This window comes from Panthera leo, chromosome A2, assembly GCF_018350215.1.
Source record: "Panthera leo isolate Ple1 chromosome A2, P.leo_Ple1_pat1.1, whole genome shotgun sequence".
Classification (NCBI taxonomy): domain Eukaryota; kingdom Metazoa; phylum Chordata; class Mammalia; order Carnivora; family Felidae; genus Panthera; species Panthera leo.
This window is the reverse complement of record NC_056680.1, coordinates 104,363,507-104,380,386: the sequence shown is the minus strand read 5'-3', so window position 1 is coordinate 104,380,386 and position 16,880 is coordinate 104,363,507. Positions and strand designations below refer to the sequence as shown.

Here is a 16,880-nt window from a genome sequence, read left to right as displayed (position 1 = left end):
GGTGTGTGTGTGTGTGTGTGTGTGTGTGTGTATTCGTAATTGAATATCTTCCACATGGATTGAACCTTTCATCATTACAAAATGCCCCTCCTTATTTCTGGTAATATTTTTAAAGATTTTTTTGTCTGATATTAATACAGACAGTCTAGTTTTCTTGTGGTTTCTGTTTGCATGATATTGCCCATACTTTTACTTTCAATCTATTTGTATTCTTTACAAGAAGCATTCAGTTTGCCTGTTGACGTACAAAGCAGGGCAAGGTAAAGAGATTTAGCAAACTAGACACTCTCTGACCTTGTTTTTCAGCCTTTTGTGTTGTTGCAGAACTCAGTTTTATTGTGAATATCAGAAGCTTTAGGGAAGCTAGCAGATTTTCAAAAATTTACAAATATTTGAAATTCCCATAGGGCAATATACCAAAGGTTTTTTAATTATAAACTCAAATATTATGAAGTCCCTGTTTTCAGGCATTAAGCCTATTCATCTCTTAAAAATACAGTGATTTATCTAGTTTCTTAACAAATTTTTTGTCTACCAATTATGAATCTTAAAGAATCCTGGCCATTGTGTTAAACTAGAAAACAATCTAGTACAGGTTACCTTTTATGTACAAATAAAACTAGAAAAGTTTTTTTATACTGTATCATTATGTATCCTTTATAACTTGACACATTCTCCTACAGTATTTGAAATCCAGGTATTATATCCTATTAAATCCTATTATATGCTGTCTCACTTATTTGAATCCCATTGTGATTCAAATAAATGGATATGTAAATATAAGTGAATATTTTATATGTACTTTTTTATGAGGGAAAACTTATGTTGGAAGTTTGCTAGAAAGCTTAGCACATCATTCACGTCATGAATAAGTGAGATGGGCTTGTAGAACTATTAGTATTTGGGGAGCTGAGTCCCCACATTTCCAAATGGAAACCAAAACTATCCTTATAATTCTCACTTTGTTAATTGTGTACTGCATTCTAAAGTTAAGGCTGTCATGAGATTTTTAAGAGTGTGGCTTGTTCATTACTAATAAGATTTAAAAATTTTCTACAGAGACCTTGAATATTTTTAAAAAGACAAGTAGATTTTTTAGAAAAAACTGAAATGATCAATATAAAAAATATGGGCTGTTATTATTTATATGATTTAAGAATTTTCCTCTAAAATAAATATTAAATAAAAATAAATACAGGTCTAACAATTTCTGTGTAGATATTATATAGTTCTTTGGTATTGCTGATGTTACACTGTGATTGCTACTATATTTATTACATCTTCAGCTTTGGACTAGAAAACAGTTATTGAGAGTGTAAAATTAGAGAAAATGTGAGAGCTACAGAAGCACTTAGGAAGAAGAAATACCACACAGAATAAAGATGGACTTAGTGACTTTTTTCCGAACACAAAATTCTACTGCAGGAAAGAGAACAGAGAAAACATCTCAATAATTCATGCAAACCTCACTAGGAATCTCTTTTTAAATATTTCCTTAGTTTCTAACCAGGTACAGTGTTCTGGTATTGATAGGACCTTAGAGTTATTTCAAAATTAGATGAAATGATAGCACATCCCCTGAGTTCCATCCATACACATTTTATGAAATATTTATCCAGTGTTGACAGATTGAGATCATTAAAGTCAATAGAGCTTTTTGGATTACATTTTTCTTGGGAAATTTAAAACTTGTATAGCAAGAGATAAAAGGAAGAGGAAACTTTTGTGCTTATTCCTAAATTTTTTTACTCTAAAAATTCTTTAAGAACACTACATTTTGTGCAATTTAATTGTAATATCTACAAACGACAAAATGAACAGCAAAAAATCATAATAAAAATTGTATAAGCTACATTTATGATATCTACTTGCAAATTAGTATTTCTAGTTTATGCCCTTAAGTTCAGAAATTGATTTTGATTGAAAAACACCTCTGTAACCTAAAATTATGTATATATGTTTGAGAGTTTTGTTCAGTTAGATAAATTTGTCCCACAGTGAGGTACCTTAGTAATGATTGGATTTTCCTTTCCCGTTTCAATTTCATGGATATTATCTTTATAATAGTGCTTTCCTTCAGTGTATGTAATAGCTAATATTTGGAGATTTTCTACCTACTGTGTCAACAAGAAACTCTGGTACCCAAATAAGGGCAGTTCTCTGCTCCCTATCATTCGAGAGTACAGGAAGCTCAAACAAGAGCCATATTTCTAGGACGTATCTTCTTCTGACATCTGCTTCTCCCTTTTTTTTATTTAAAAAAAAAAATTTTTTTTAACGTTTATTTATTTTTGAGACAGAGAGAGACAGAGCATGAACGGGGGAGGTTCAGAGAGAGAGGGAGACACAGAATCTGAAACAGGCTCCAGGCTCTGAGCAGTCAGCACAGAACCCAACGCTCTGTGCTCAAACTCACAGACCGCGAGATCATGACCTGAGCCAAAGTCGGCCGCTTAACCGACTGAGCCACCCAGGCGCCCCTGATTCTCTCTTCTTCATGGGAAGAGGAGCCTGATGTTCTGCCTCTGTGGGTTTCACAGAAGTATCTCCCAGGCCAAGTGCTGCTAAGACAACTTCCCCAAAAAACTACGGAACTCTTCTTTTTCTCCTTCAAAACTGTACCCCTGAACCCCATTCCTTTTCCTGTGTTTGGTAGTAAAAAGGGATTCCAATACTTTATCTTAAAAAAAAAAAAAAAAAGAAAAGAAAGAAAAAAGCTTGACAACTTTATATTCTTTCCTGTACTGAAGAATGCAGGAAGCTTCAGTAGGAGGGCATTTTGCAAAAATTAGATTAGCATTAAAAGCTTAATTTACTTTGTTGCCTTTCAGGACTTGGTAGAGATGGATATTGGGGGACATATAGTTACTGGGAAGGAAAGCAGGTCATGGAGGGTCAGAAATGGCATTCAAACCTGGAAGGCCATCCTCAAGAGGAGGCTTATAGGGGCTGTAACTTCAGACGGAAAGAATGAAAAAAAAAACAACAACAACAACAAAAACCTATGTCAACAGTGATAACAACATTGACTGTCCATATTAAATGAAAATAAAATTCTTGAAGCTCAAGTACCTCAAAAGCACATCCTACAGTTTGCTGACTGGATAATTGCCTTTATGAAAAGTGGAATACATCTTTGACTTACTAAGAGACCCTGACATTTCTGATGGTCCTTATGTGCAGTTGTGGATTATTTGTTTAATTTGGGGAAAGAATCAATTTTAATTGAGGACTAACCCATGTTAATGAAGGAAACGCGTACTTAAGATACTGTCTTTCCCTCCTAGCTCAGGAGTGCTCTCCTGGGGGACACCAGATTCTTCAGAGCCCGTACCGAAGTGTGCATTTTGACTCTTTGCAACTCCAGCATTCTCCCTTTCAAAACCTGCTGTGTGACCGGTCCCTGTCTCCCGGATGGTATCGGTTTCTCATCTTTGACAGACCTGCTGAGATGCCAACCAAATGTGTTGAGGTATTTCAACTCACTAAGAACTACATGTGCTTTTCCTTATGTATGTTTTCATGAGTGTCGAATCTTGTTACAACCAGTTTATTTCTCACTCTAAAATATTTTTTTGCTTGTGTATCAAGATTGAGTTAATCCAAAGAGGTATCTCCATGTTCCCTGTTCTCATGGTAATAGTAATAACAATGGTTAATGTTATGCTCATGCAGTCCACCAAGGGTTTTTACCTACAATATCTTATGTAGTTTTTATAATGGCTCTACAATGTAACCTGTCATCATTATTTCCATCATATAGCACAGGAAACATAGGTTCTTAGGCGAAACACTCCTACTAGAGTTACCCAGCTACCCAAACACCCAAGTTTTGATCACAGACCACCAGTCTCCGGAGCTCATGTCCTGAACCACACACAAGTAACCTGCTAACAGTAAAATAATGTGTATTCCAAGTACTTCATTTCTGGTCAGTCTTAAATAGAAGGTTCATTCCCCTTATTGTTACTCACCTTTTGTGAATTATGCGGAAGCAGGAATTATTTTCCCTTTTAAACATGCAATGTAAAAAAACTCAGTAAAAATATCCAAATTTTAACAATATTTAATTTTAATTGGTGACATGTGGCTATCGTATTTTTTCCTTTTTGTTTATTTGCTTGTCACTTTTGTGGCATTTTGTTTGTGATAAACAAAAAAAATCAGAATTTAAAAGTAAAATTTGAAGAAATTACAGGAAATTTACTACATCCTTAAATATTTGCGTTCTTTTTCCTTGCCTGAACTAACTATAATTGAATCTAGAACCTGACACAAATGTAAAGGTGAGATGATTCCGCTGGGTCTGTGCCCCCATGAGGAAGTGTTCTCTGCCCCCACTCTTTCATCTCCTACTTGAACCAAGGCTTTGCAGCATCGAACTGGAGAAGTGATTTTTTTTTAACTCTACAGGATAATACATGTCTGTGTAAATAAATGTCTATTATAATGTTTAAAGTAATTTATGTGCACTACAGAAAACTTAGAAAATAAGAGACATTTAATAGAATAACATTCATTCATTCATCATCCACCCACATAGTCATACCTCCATTCACATTTTTCTGTCATTCCCTCTTTTCATATTGTTCTTTAAGGTTCATGCTACATGTTAAATTGCATAACATGCTTTTTTCAGGTACCATTAAAGCATTAACATTTTCCTATGCTGTTGAATATTCTTTAAAATTAATTTTGAACATAATATTCTATCACTAGTGTATTTAGTAAGATTATTTTTATAAGTAAAATTAGTGAAGGTTAGTATCTTTTTGATACATATAATTGTTTTTAGAAAATATAATGCTAATATTTCATTTCAGTAGCAGTAGATAAAAGTACCTTTTCTAATAATATTTATTTGTTTTGAGAGAGAGGAGAGAGAAGGAGACCACAGAGGAGGGGGAGAGAGAGAGGGAGAGAATCCCAAGCAGGCTCAGTGCTGTCAGTGCAAAGCCCGACACGGGGCTCAGTTTCATGAACTGCAAGATCATGAACTGAGCCAAAACCAAGAGTCAAATGCTTGACCTACTGAGCCACCCCGGTGCCCTTGTGATCTTAGTTTTTAAGTGGATAATAATATATCATTAAAATAAAACAAGTATAATAATGTGACAATATAATCCTATTAAATAATATTTCCTATTAAATTCTTATTTGTCTTATATTTTTAAAATTATTATTTAAACACAACTATTAGTCTTTTCCTTTATGATTTCCTTTGCTATTAAGCATGGGGATAATAATAATACTGAGTGCTATAATCTGGCTAGTAATTACTGAGTCATTGCTATGTAGAAATTATGTTGTGTACATAATTATGTTTATAGCTCACCATAGTACAGTGTGGTACATTCTGCAATCCACCTAGAACAAAAGGAAAAGATGGATGTTGAGTTCCTGTCCCAAGGTCATGCATTTAGCAAGTGCCTGGGTCCTTCCCAAGTCATATATAGTTTCTTCTTATTTTTCCTGGATTAGTTTTCTGTTTAATTCCATTTTCCATCTGGAAATGATTTTGCCAATTGGCTTCAAGTGACGCTTTAACTTCCTTTCTTTCCCCAAATCGCCAACCAGTTGTTTCATCACCAAATTCTGAACAGTCCTTTCCTTCTCCCCTGATTTTTGATACCTCTTGAACCATGCATTAACTTCTTACATATACTATATTTAGTAATTTCAGAAGAAATCTCCAAGGTGAGTTTATCTTTTTGCTCTGTATTAAGATAACTTCAGATTCACCTATCTTACCTTAAAATATATTGCTATGATAGTAAGTTATCTGATACTGAATTTCTCTTGTTCATAATACAAAAGTAACACAGAATAAATTTAAATTGAGTAAGGTTATATTAATTATGAGCAATCTACCTTAAATTTAATATTCCATAAAGTTACTTTTATAGTACAGGTACAAGTTATTAGGTTTTTTTAAATGATAACTTAATATTTTAAAGGTGGTTCAGAAAAAATGCAAAGTTGATTTATCTATCACACGTGAAAATAACTTGGATTTTCAACTTTTGTTTTCTCTATTGCAAAAGATGAATCACTGTGGAACACAGGCCCCCATCTGGCTATCCCTGAGAGATTCAGAGACACTGCCTTCACCTGGAGAGATCAAGCAACTGACAGCTTGTGCCACATGGCATTTTCTGTTTAACGCTACAAAAGACTGCTGTCTTTTTCAAATCCCAGTGTCTGTAAGAAACTGTGGAAAATTTTTTGTGTACTTACTACAGCCCACTCAAGGATGTATGGGATATTGTGCAGAAGGTAAGAATACATGAGTAATATCCATGAACTGCTTGTCACAGAACTGTGTGTGTTGCTCTGTTTGGGCCATTCTCTGGATAGGTTGTGTTGAGATAATACAAATCTCACTGAGTCTTGGTCTGCCACTATTGCTAGAGTGAAGCTAAATTTCTGGTTTAAATTGGCCAAATCTGTTTAGGATTGTTTACCAAGATCTTAAGATCCTCAGAAATATTTGCTGATGTGAAAGTATCAAAGCAGATTTCTTGCCATTCCTCCCATTGAACATAACGATTGAGCTTGTTAAAACTTCTTTGGTTTCCTCATGCCCTTTCACCCTTTTTAATTAAAGGATGAGGATGGTGAGTGAAAGATGTCATAGACTCTGGGTCTGGAGTTCTCTCTTGTCCAGCAAGAGAGCGGACGCAGGATTGAAATGCAAGAGAGGCTAATGTCAAGGAAGAGACGAGACACGAGTAAGGGTCCTTGCTCGTTTTTATTAGGATCAGAAGGCTTACAAGCATGATGGACATGCACAAAGAGACTCTGAAACCGTGAACATTAACTCATGGGTGTGAGGGAAAGGGGCTTTTGAATATATTTGGCATTAGGGGTTTGGGTCAATACAAAACAAAGTCCTGGTGCCAAGCAGATGGTTGTTTACGGCAGGCATGAGTCTGTTTATCTTAGCTAGCCTAGGGAATAAGACAGAAAGAGCATGCTACCGTCAGGGTCAACAAGGCACCTTTCTTTTGCTAATTAGCTCCACTCTGGGCAACTTTGCCATGCTGCCATCCATAGCCCTCTTTACCTGTTTACCTATTTTGATCCTTCCTTCCTGTGAAAGCAGCTTTCTGCTATTGTACTACGTTGGGGGCTGCTTCCACCCTGAATACCTAATCTTGTTTACCTCATCTTGGATGTTTTCATCCTGAAATTTCCTATTCCTATACCTTTGTCCTATACTGGGGGCCTTTTCCCTGTTTACCTAATCTTTGATGCTTTCATTCTGTGGCTTCCTATTTCTTTATGCCTTGTTAACCCATGGGTGCAAGCTCAGGGAATTCCTAAGCTTATTCCACACAAAAAGATATCATGCAAATGTGTTTTAAGTTATTTCATCTTTCATTCGTTAATATTGATTGAATGTTTATCCTTTGCCAGAAATTATTTTAGGCCTTAGGGTTATGGTAATGAACAAGACAAATGAGATATCTTCCCTCATGGAACTCACATTCTAGTGGAGTGCCTCAGACATAGAAAAATAAACTGGATATGACTCAAAGAATAAAATAAATATCCACGAGTCCCTACTACATCAAGACATGATTAGAGAAATAAATTGATGGAAGAAAGGAGACAAAACTTCCTTAAAGAAGAATTGCAAATATTTGCAGTTACTATCCCACATAGAATATGGGGCCTAATTCCTTTCATTTTGATTGTGAGCAGTATTTAGTGACTTGTTCCCAAATAATAGTGTATAGAAAGGAAAATAAAGTGATTTTATAAGGGAGAAACGTAGTAGACACTGTATTAACCAAGTGATCAAGGTTAATATCATGAGTGATAATGTATGTTGATATCAGTTACCTGCTGATAACATGCAATAAGATGTACTTCTCCTTTGTGGTATTCTTCCCTAAAAGCCATAACCCCAGTATAATCATGAGAAAATTCATACAAATCCAAAGTGAGAAATATTATACAAAACACCTGTGAAAAATACTCTTCAAAAGTGTCAGAATCATGGAGAGTCATGAGAGAGTGAAAAAACTGTCACAGACTGGAAAAGATTAGGGAAACATGATGAATAATGCAATATGATGATATCCTGGATTGAATACTGGAACAGAAAAGAATGTTAGCAGAAACTGGTAAAATCCAAATAGACTTTTCAGTTTATTTAAGAATAGAGTCCTAACTGGGACACCTAGGTGGCTCAGTCGGTTAAGCATCCGACTCTTGATCTCAGCTCAGGTCATGATCACATGGTTGTGAGTTTGAGCCCCACATTGGGCTCTGTGCTGACAGCACAGGGCCTACTTAGGGTTATCTTTCTCTCTGTCTCTATCTCTCTCTCTCTCTCTTTCTCCCTCCCTCCCTCCCTCCCTCCCCTTGCCCCGCCAAAATAAATAAACTTAAAAAAAAAAAAAGAATAGAGTCCTAAGATCAATTTCTTAGTTTTAACAAATGTATCATGGTTTTGTAATATGTTAACATTAGTGAAAGGGTATTATTACCAGGAAAGCTCCATATTATTTTTGCAACTTTTATGTCCATTTAAAATTACTTTTAAATAAAATTTTATCACAAACTGAAAATAAAAAATAAAATTGTTTTTGGAAGCAAAATGTGTTATAAATTAGAGAAAACTGGTCAGTGCAATAGTGATTGACTGGCACAAGGATGCTGTCTCACCCAGAGTACCTGAAGAAGGTCTCTCTGACAGTTGATGAACTTGAGCTGAGCTCTGAATGAGGAGAATGAACCATCCATGAAGACATATGGGGAAAGAGCATTCTAGGTAGAAAGAACAACAAATGCCAGTGTCCTTAGACAGGTATGAAGATGGCTGTTCAGTGAACTGAAGGAGGAACAACATGGCAGGAAGACTGAATGGATGAGACTTCAGAGATGAGATCAGAGAAGTAGGAAGGGGACAGAATCTGTAGGGTATGTTGACTGTGGTAAGAACTTAGAGTTAGTCATAACTGCAGTATAAAGCCTTAATGGGATTTAAAATAGGTGAATATGATCTATGGATTGTATTTAAAAGACTCCATTGAAGAGGCTGTGGAAAGACAGTGGTGGCTCAAAGGTTGGGGAAGGAGGAAATGGTTTAGACTAGTGGCAAAGAGAAGAGGTTATTGAGTTGGAATGTCTTTTGGAGGCAGAGCTCATGCATTAGATATGAGAGAAGGTGGAAAGAAAGGAACCAAGGACAAGGCCTAGGTTTGTTGCTTGAGCAGCTGAGATAGGAAAGCAACACATTAGTTGGGGAGAGAAAGGAATGGACAGTTCTGTTTTGGCTTGTTATCTAAGAGAGGACATGAGATATACAGACATAAAATGCACAGCGGATTCGTGAGGCTGCCACTGACCATGTTGTTGACTAAGGATGTTGGAGAAGAGGGTAGTTCCCATAATACACCATCATGGAGCTCACAATAGATAATTGAACTTAATGAGTTTTTTGGGTTTTTTTTCTCTGTGCTCAATTATGACTGTGAACTTTTTGAAGGCAATGTACCCTTTATATCAAGGTCTCATGACCTCATGCCCAGTACCAAGTAAGGACACAACAAATGCACATTAATAGAAGTGTTTAATAGAACTAGTGACCCACCTCCTCAGATACAAGGAGCTCAAAATGGAAAGAAGCTACATAATGGTGATTTTTTACTTGGACTGCTTAGACAGGAATGAAGCTGATAATTGAGGGATTTATTCTTGGTTGGGGATGGAGAAAGTTTGCTGATATGTGACCAAATTATGGGAGGAAACCAATATCCCTCTACTATGTTATCTGGATTCCTCCATATGTAGGAGACTGAAAATGCTAGGAGATACTGTTCTGGATTAGTGCTCTTAAACTAGGCCAAACACTTGATTTAGCAAACAATGACAATCGTTTTAGTAATGCCTATGAATATTTTCATCTTGAGGTTGTTAGATTATCCAAAAACAAAAAACAAAAAAACCTACAAATAATAGATATGGCAAAACAATGGCTAGGAATATACATGGAACCACAAATTGCAATGAGTGGTGTGAATGAGAAGATTAAAAGTTGCTGTAGGTGTGCCTGGGAGGCTCAGTGGGTTGAGTGTCCAATTCTTGGTCTTCACCCAGATCATGGTCCCACGATCATGGGATCAAGCCCCACATTGGGCTCTGTGCTGGGTGTGGATCCTGCTTGGGATTCTCTCTCGCACGTTCTCTCCCTCCCTCCCTCCCTCTCTCCCCTTCTGCTCCTCTCCCCCACTCATGTTTTCTCTCTCTAAAATGAAAATTAGAAAAAAAAAGTTGCTGTAGATGAGAATACCAAAGGTGAAGGAGGGTGAAATTTATAATGAGGAACCACAGAAGAAAGCCTCTTCTGAGAAAAGGGCATTGACATGGAGAGTTTGAGGGTAAACAGTCCTGGGTCAGATAAAAAGTGTGGGGAACAACATCCCAGACAACAACAACAACAGCACGTAAAAGGCCTTAAGGCAATAAGTGTGGTGTTGCTCCCAAGAGTGAAAGTAGCACAGAGATGTTGGATCGCAAAGAGTGAGCAGAGTATTACAAGACATGGGTTGGAAAGGCAGCAGGGTCTGCTAGTTAGGGAACTCTTCATTTTATTCTGTGCTTTGAGAAGTCTTAAGAGAATTATCCTGAGAGCTTTAGCCAGTAAGTCTTCACATTTCTTACACAGCTGCTAGCCAGCTAAACCTGGTTGAAAGCAGTATGTTCAGGAAGGACAGCAACTGCTCAGTTAATAGAGCTAATGTTATCCATTAGGAAGGAGAGAATCCAGAGAGATGCATCTTGAGTGGCCAAGGGAGAGATTTGAAAAATGTCTTTTTAGTATTTTTCAATATTCTTGTCATCAAAATAGTTAATTTTTACAAAATTTCTAATAATATTACCAAGTATTTGTGGAAAATTGCATAGGTATTTCAATGGGAAAAAACCCAACAACATATCTACATTATTTTTTAAGAAATATTGATTACTATTAAAAATGAAAACAGAACTTTTATATCAGGGAATATCATAAAAGCAGTCACTTAGACAAAAATATTGTTTACATTGAATTTAAAAACTCAATACAGGGGCGCCTGGGTGGCTCAGTCGGTTAAGCGGCCGACTTCAGCTCAGGTCAAGATCTCGCGCTCCGTGAGTTCGAGCCCCGCGTCGGGCTCTGGGCTGATGGCTCAGAGCCTGGAGCCTGCTTCCGATTCTATGTCTCCCTCTCTCTCTGCCCCTCCCCCGTTCATGCTCTGTCTCTCTCTGTCTCAAAAATAAATAAACGTTAAAAAAATTTAAAAAAAAAAAAAAAAAAAAAAAAAAAAAAAAAAACTCAATACATATAATTTGCATTTTTTGACATGCTGTTAATACTTAAAAAAATATGTCCTGTTAATGTCATTCCCACCCATTCATTTTCTCAAGTTTGAATATTCAAAAGTATTTCTTTTATTCTTCATATTCATGTCTTCCTACTGGTTTTAAGTAAAGAGAATTTCTGGGAGAAGATTGTTATTTTTTACTTTTTGTATATAAGTTATTAATCGATATACACATGAATTATCTTCTCTGATGTGCCAATAAAAGCTTACCTTGAAATACTATTTAAACTTGAATTAGAATTCCTGGATAGCAAACAGAAATGAATCATATAATCCTCTTAAGTGTCTCTTTCTCTTGCTTACCAAGAATCTGAAGCAGATGTTCCGGGCTGATGATGACTTGGCCATTTACAATGTCAGGCTGAGGTCTCTGTGAGTCTCTAGGCTTTTTCTTCACAGTGACGAGATGAAGGTCCAGTTTTTGCTCTTTATGTGCATTTTAGACAGGATAAAAGGGGAAGCCCAAAGGATAAAAAGAGAGCTTGTGCTAACTGGAATTTACCTCCCCTTAAGGAGCTTATTTGGAAGAAGTCTTATCACAACTACTTCAGAAGAATTCTTTGGCTTATCTCTGTCTTCAGAGGCAATCTGTGAAATCTCCTTTTTTACTTGGACATATTTCTGTCACCAGCTAATAGGCTATTGGATAGGCAACAATCCATCAGGTATATTTAACTTAAAAATCATCAAAACAGGGGTGCCTGGGTGGCTCAGTTGGTTAAACGTCCACCTTTGGCTCAGGTCATGATCTCACAGTTCATGAGTTCTTACAGCCCTGTGTTGGGCTCTGTGCTGACAGCTCGGAGCCTGGATCCTACATCAGATTCTGTGTGTGTGTCTTTCTCACTGCCCCTCCCCCTGCTAATGCTCTGTGTGTGTCTCTCTCTCTCTGTCAAAAATAAACAAATATTAAAAAAAAAATTTTGAACATTATCAAAACAGCACAAATTAAAGAAAATTGTCACCATTTTAATAATATATTCTTATGACTTTTGTTTTTTATAACTTACATATAATTTTCATACAATTTATCTACAATTTCTATAAGGCAAAGAAGACAAGAAACACTAATTCAAGATTACACTTATAATCAATGCCATTCAAGCCAAAAGATTTATATATGTTATTTACTGAGAAAAGTTCATTGGAAAATGTTTTTTCATATTTTCCACGTTTGTACTTAGCAAGGTGGTTATTAGGTCCTTATGCTATACAAAGAGGCATTATATCAATTGAAAGTAGGCCATGAGAAATTGAGGACATATACTATATACCCTACAGCACCCACTAAAATATGTGTGTGTATCTAATAGCCAATAAAATAGATAAGATACACAAAATACACCTTTTAGAGATACAGAAACAAGTGAAAAGTGCCAAAAGGACAAATAGAAAATAGCAACATGATAGATTTAAACCCTAGAATATCAATAATTATATTAAATATATGTGATCTAAACACCCCAATTGAAAGTCAGAAATTTTCAGATTGGATAATAAAAGCAACACCCAACTATAACTATAGGCTGCCCAGAGAAGCCCATGTTAAACATAAAGAAAAATGAGGTTATAAATATGAGGAAGGAAAAGGATTGACTTAGGTACCACAAATGACAAGAAATCTAGAGTGGCCTTGTACATATCAGACAAAGTAAATTATTGAGCAAAGAATATCACCTAGAAGAACAAGGGTCATTTCCTAAAGATAAAAGGATCAATTGAACAACAGGATAAAATGGTTCTAAATACTTATGTACCTAAAAACAGAATTCAAAATACAGGAAGCAAAACTTACAGATCTTTAAGAAGAAATAGACAAATTTATGGTTCATGTTGGAGATTAACACTCATCAGTCAATAATTGAGCACATAGAAACAAAAACAAAAAAAATGGAGGAGAGTGGAAAGATTCTATCAATCAACTTGATCTAAATGACATTTAGAGAAGATTCCACAGATGACAGAACAACCCACATTCTTTACAAGTGCACCAGAAACATTTACCAAGATAGATTACATGCTAGGCCCTAGAGTAAGGAAATTAGAATATAAGAAAAAGTTTGATGTTAGTAAAAAAAAAAAAAAAACAACCCCTAAATATACTGTGAAAACAAGAGAGTTTACAGATCTGTGGGATCTGTAAAAAAAAAAAAAAAAAAACAACTCAGTTTATATGTTAAGAAACTAGAAGCAGCACAAATGAGACCCAAAGTAAGCAGAAAGGAAATAACGATCAGAGTGAAAATCAATGGAATAATACACAAAATGAAAAAAGTAAAGGCAGAGGTTTCCAATATCAGGAATAAGAGAGGTGATAAAATACAGACTCTCCAGATATTAAAAGAATTATAAGAATAAGGAATTATTATGAATAACTGCCAATACATTTGACAACTTAAATGAAGTAGACAAATTTCTTGAAATACATGGATACTAGAGCTCATTCAAAAGAAAAAATAATTTCAATGGCCCTATAATTGTTAAACAAATTATATTTTTAGTTAAAATCCATTCCACAGATAAAATAAAACAAACAAGAACCCTGGCCCAGATGGTTTGGGAATTCTTCCAAATAATAAAGGAGGAAATAATACCAATTTTACATAACTTTTCCAGAAAAATGAATAGTAGGGACCAAAAAACTTCTGTAGAGCCAACAATACTCTCAAAGTAAAAGCAAGACACAGACACTCAAGAAAACTATATCCCTCATACATATAAATGCAGATGGTATGATCATATATTTAGAAAATCCAGTGGAATCTACAAAATAGCTATTGGAGCTAGTAAGAAGTAATACTGAAAGAAAAAAGATCAACATGTAAAAATCATTTGTATTTCTTTATATACGTACTAGCAGGAATTTTATCTAAAAATACTAATTATAGTACCAACTATATGAAATACTTAGGAATAAATATGGGAAAAGATGCACAAGACCTATAAAGTGAAAACAGTAAAACTTTGCTGAGAAAAATTGGAAAACTTAAAATAATGGAGAGATAAACCATGTTTATGGAACAAAGATCAATGTTAAGAAACCAATTCTCAAGGTAATTTATAGCTCTAAAACAGTCCTAATCAATATCTCAGCAAGTTTTTTTTTTTTTTGGAGATTGACAAATTTTCCTAAAATTTATATGGAAATTCAAAATATCTTCAATACCCCAAACTACCTTGATCAGGAAAAGAGTTGGGCAATTTATAGTGACTTTCAGATTTATCCTAAAGTTAATCTGTAAAGTGTTATGTTTGCATCAAGATAGATCAGTGGATAAGAACAGAGCCCAGAAATAAATCAACACACGTATAATCAACTGATTTTCAACACTAAATATAGTCAATTCTTTAGAAAAAGGACAGTAGTTTCAACAAATCGTTTATACACAAATTTTAAAAAATGAACTGTGATCAAAATGCATATAAAAATATAACTCACAAAAGGGGTGCCTGTGTGGCTCAGTCAGTTAAGTGTCGGACTTCAGCTCAGGTCAGGATCTCACGGTTTTTGAGTTCAAGCCCTGTGTCGGGCTCTTTGCTAACAGCTCAGAACCTGGAGCCTGCTTCTGATTCTGTGTCTCCTCCTCTCTCCCTGTCCCTCCCATGCTCATGCTCTGTCTCTGTCTCTCAATAATAAATAAACGTTAAAAAAAAATTTAAAAAAGGTATAACTCACAATGAATCATTAGTTTGAGTTACAAATAACAGAAAACAAGTTGAAATAATGTTTAAAAATCATGAACTCTAAGGATTTTAGGATGTGTCATTGAATCTGAGAAAGAGTTAAATAAGAAGGCCTCAGAAGATATGAGCATTAGAGCACCTCCCATGAGGTTAGCAACAAGAGTCTATACACATTCCTGTAGAACTTCATCATTGACTTGACTCTGCTCTCAAGTCCTTGTCTCTCAGTTTAAATTCTAAATTCTTCCAAGAAGCAGTCTGATGAGCCTGTCTTTGTTCGAGTAGTTACCTTTGTTCCAATGAACCTAGTTTGGCATTGGGTTATAGTTATTACCATGACAGCTGTCAACTCATTTCTGTAACCCTGCACATGATTATAGGGGAAACAAGTTCCACAGAAGTGGTTCAAACCAATTGTTGTATAAATTTATGTAAATTTTAGTTTCATTACTTAATAGTGTAGACTAAAATTTAGGAAACAAGACATGAAAGCTGTAGTTGTTTTAAAATATGATTCTAAATTATCTCTATTTGATCTCATCCTGAAAAGGGAAAATTTTATTATAAATAAAAATGAGAATAAGTAAGTCTTAGTCTATTGAAACATACTTCTCCGAGGAATTGTCATTTCAGATATTTATGTATGTATTTATATCTTTATGCTCAATTGAATAAATATACAAACCTTAACCTTTTGCAGCTATTTCTGATGCAAAATTACACCCATGTGACCCTGATGAAATTGAAATTAGTGGTGACTGTGTTCGTAAGTATCAAATTTTATTTTTTTTAACAATTTATAAACTTACAATTTCAAAGTTGTTTTGTTCATTTCTCTTGAGAGAGAGAGAGCGAGCATGAGCAGGGGGAGGGGCAGAGAGAAAGAGGGAGAGAGAGAATCCCCAGCAAGCTCCGTGCTGTCAGCCGAGAACCTGATTCAGGGCTCAGTCTCACAAACTGTGAGATCATGACCTGAGCTGAAATCAAGAGTTGGACACTTAACTGACTGAGCCACCCAGGTGCCCCCATTTCAATGGGTTTTTATGTTCTGTAACTTACTTAGATGTTAGTTATGCTATTTGACTTCACCTCAGTCTCATGACTATCAAAAATAAAAATCACTTTATCCTGCCTGTAAGGAATAGTCCTGGAATTAGCAAATATATGGAGTTGGGCATGTCATACCCTACAGATATTGGTAGAATTCTTTTATGGGGAAATATTTGGCAGTATATCGCAACAATATTAAAAATGCAGGGGCGCCTGGGTGGCGCAGTCGGTTAAGCGTCCGACTTCAGCCAGGTCACGATCTCGCGGTCCGTGAGTTCGAGCCCCGCGTCGGGCTCTGGGCTGATGGCTCGGAGCCTGGAGCCTGTTTCCGATTCTGTGTGTCTCCCTCTCTCTCTGCCCCTCCCCCGTTCATGCTCTGTCTCTCTCTGTCCCAAAAATAAATAAAAAACGTTGAAAAAATTTAAAAAAAAAAAAAAAAATGCACATATATTTGTCCTCAACAATTCCATTTTCAAAAGTCTAGCTTATAGGGGCGCCTGGGTGGCGCAGTCGGTTAAGCGTCCGACTTCAGCCAGGTCACGATCTCGCGGTCCGTGAGTTCGAGCCCCGCGTCAGGCTCTGGGCTGATGGCTCGGAGCCTGGAGCCTGTTTCCGATTCTGTGTCTCCCTCTCTCTCTGCCCCTCCCCCGTTCATGCTCTGTCTCTCTCTGTCCCAAAAATAAATAAAAAATGTTGGAAAAAAAAAAAAAAAAAGTCTAGCTTATAGAAATATTTAAAGAAGCATGTAAGTATTCTCTTTAAAACAGCATT

At 35.9% G+C, this 16,880-nt stretch overlaps 1 protein-coding gene across 5 annotated transcripts in view; it reads left to right on the top strand.

Moving 5' to 3' along the window:
* VWDE (von Willebrand factor D and EGF domains) overlaps positions 1-16,880 on the top strand; it is a 77,776-nt gene that overhangs the window by 6,467 nt on the left and 54,429 nt on the right. For 4 of the 5 annotated variants that reach the window (XR_006197158.1, XM_042919078.1, XM_042919067.1 and 1 more), the window contains exons 1-3: positions 3,353-3,472; positions 6,045-6,276; positions 15,760-15,825. Coding sequence is in view for 4 of the 5 variants with exons in the window: in XM_042919078.1 (XP_042775012.1) it covers positions 3,452-3,472; positions 6,045-6,276; positions 15,760-15,825 (319 nt within the window). In the remaining variant the exon portion in view is untranslated. Of the gene's footprint in view, positions 1-3,287; positions 3,473-6,044; positions 6,277-15,759; positions 15,826-16,880 lie in introns of those variants that run through there. The other variant, XM_042919100.1, reaches the window with a different exon arrangement.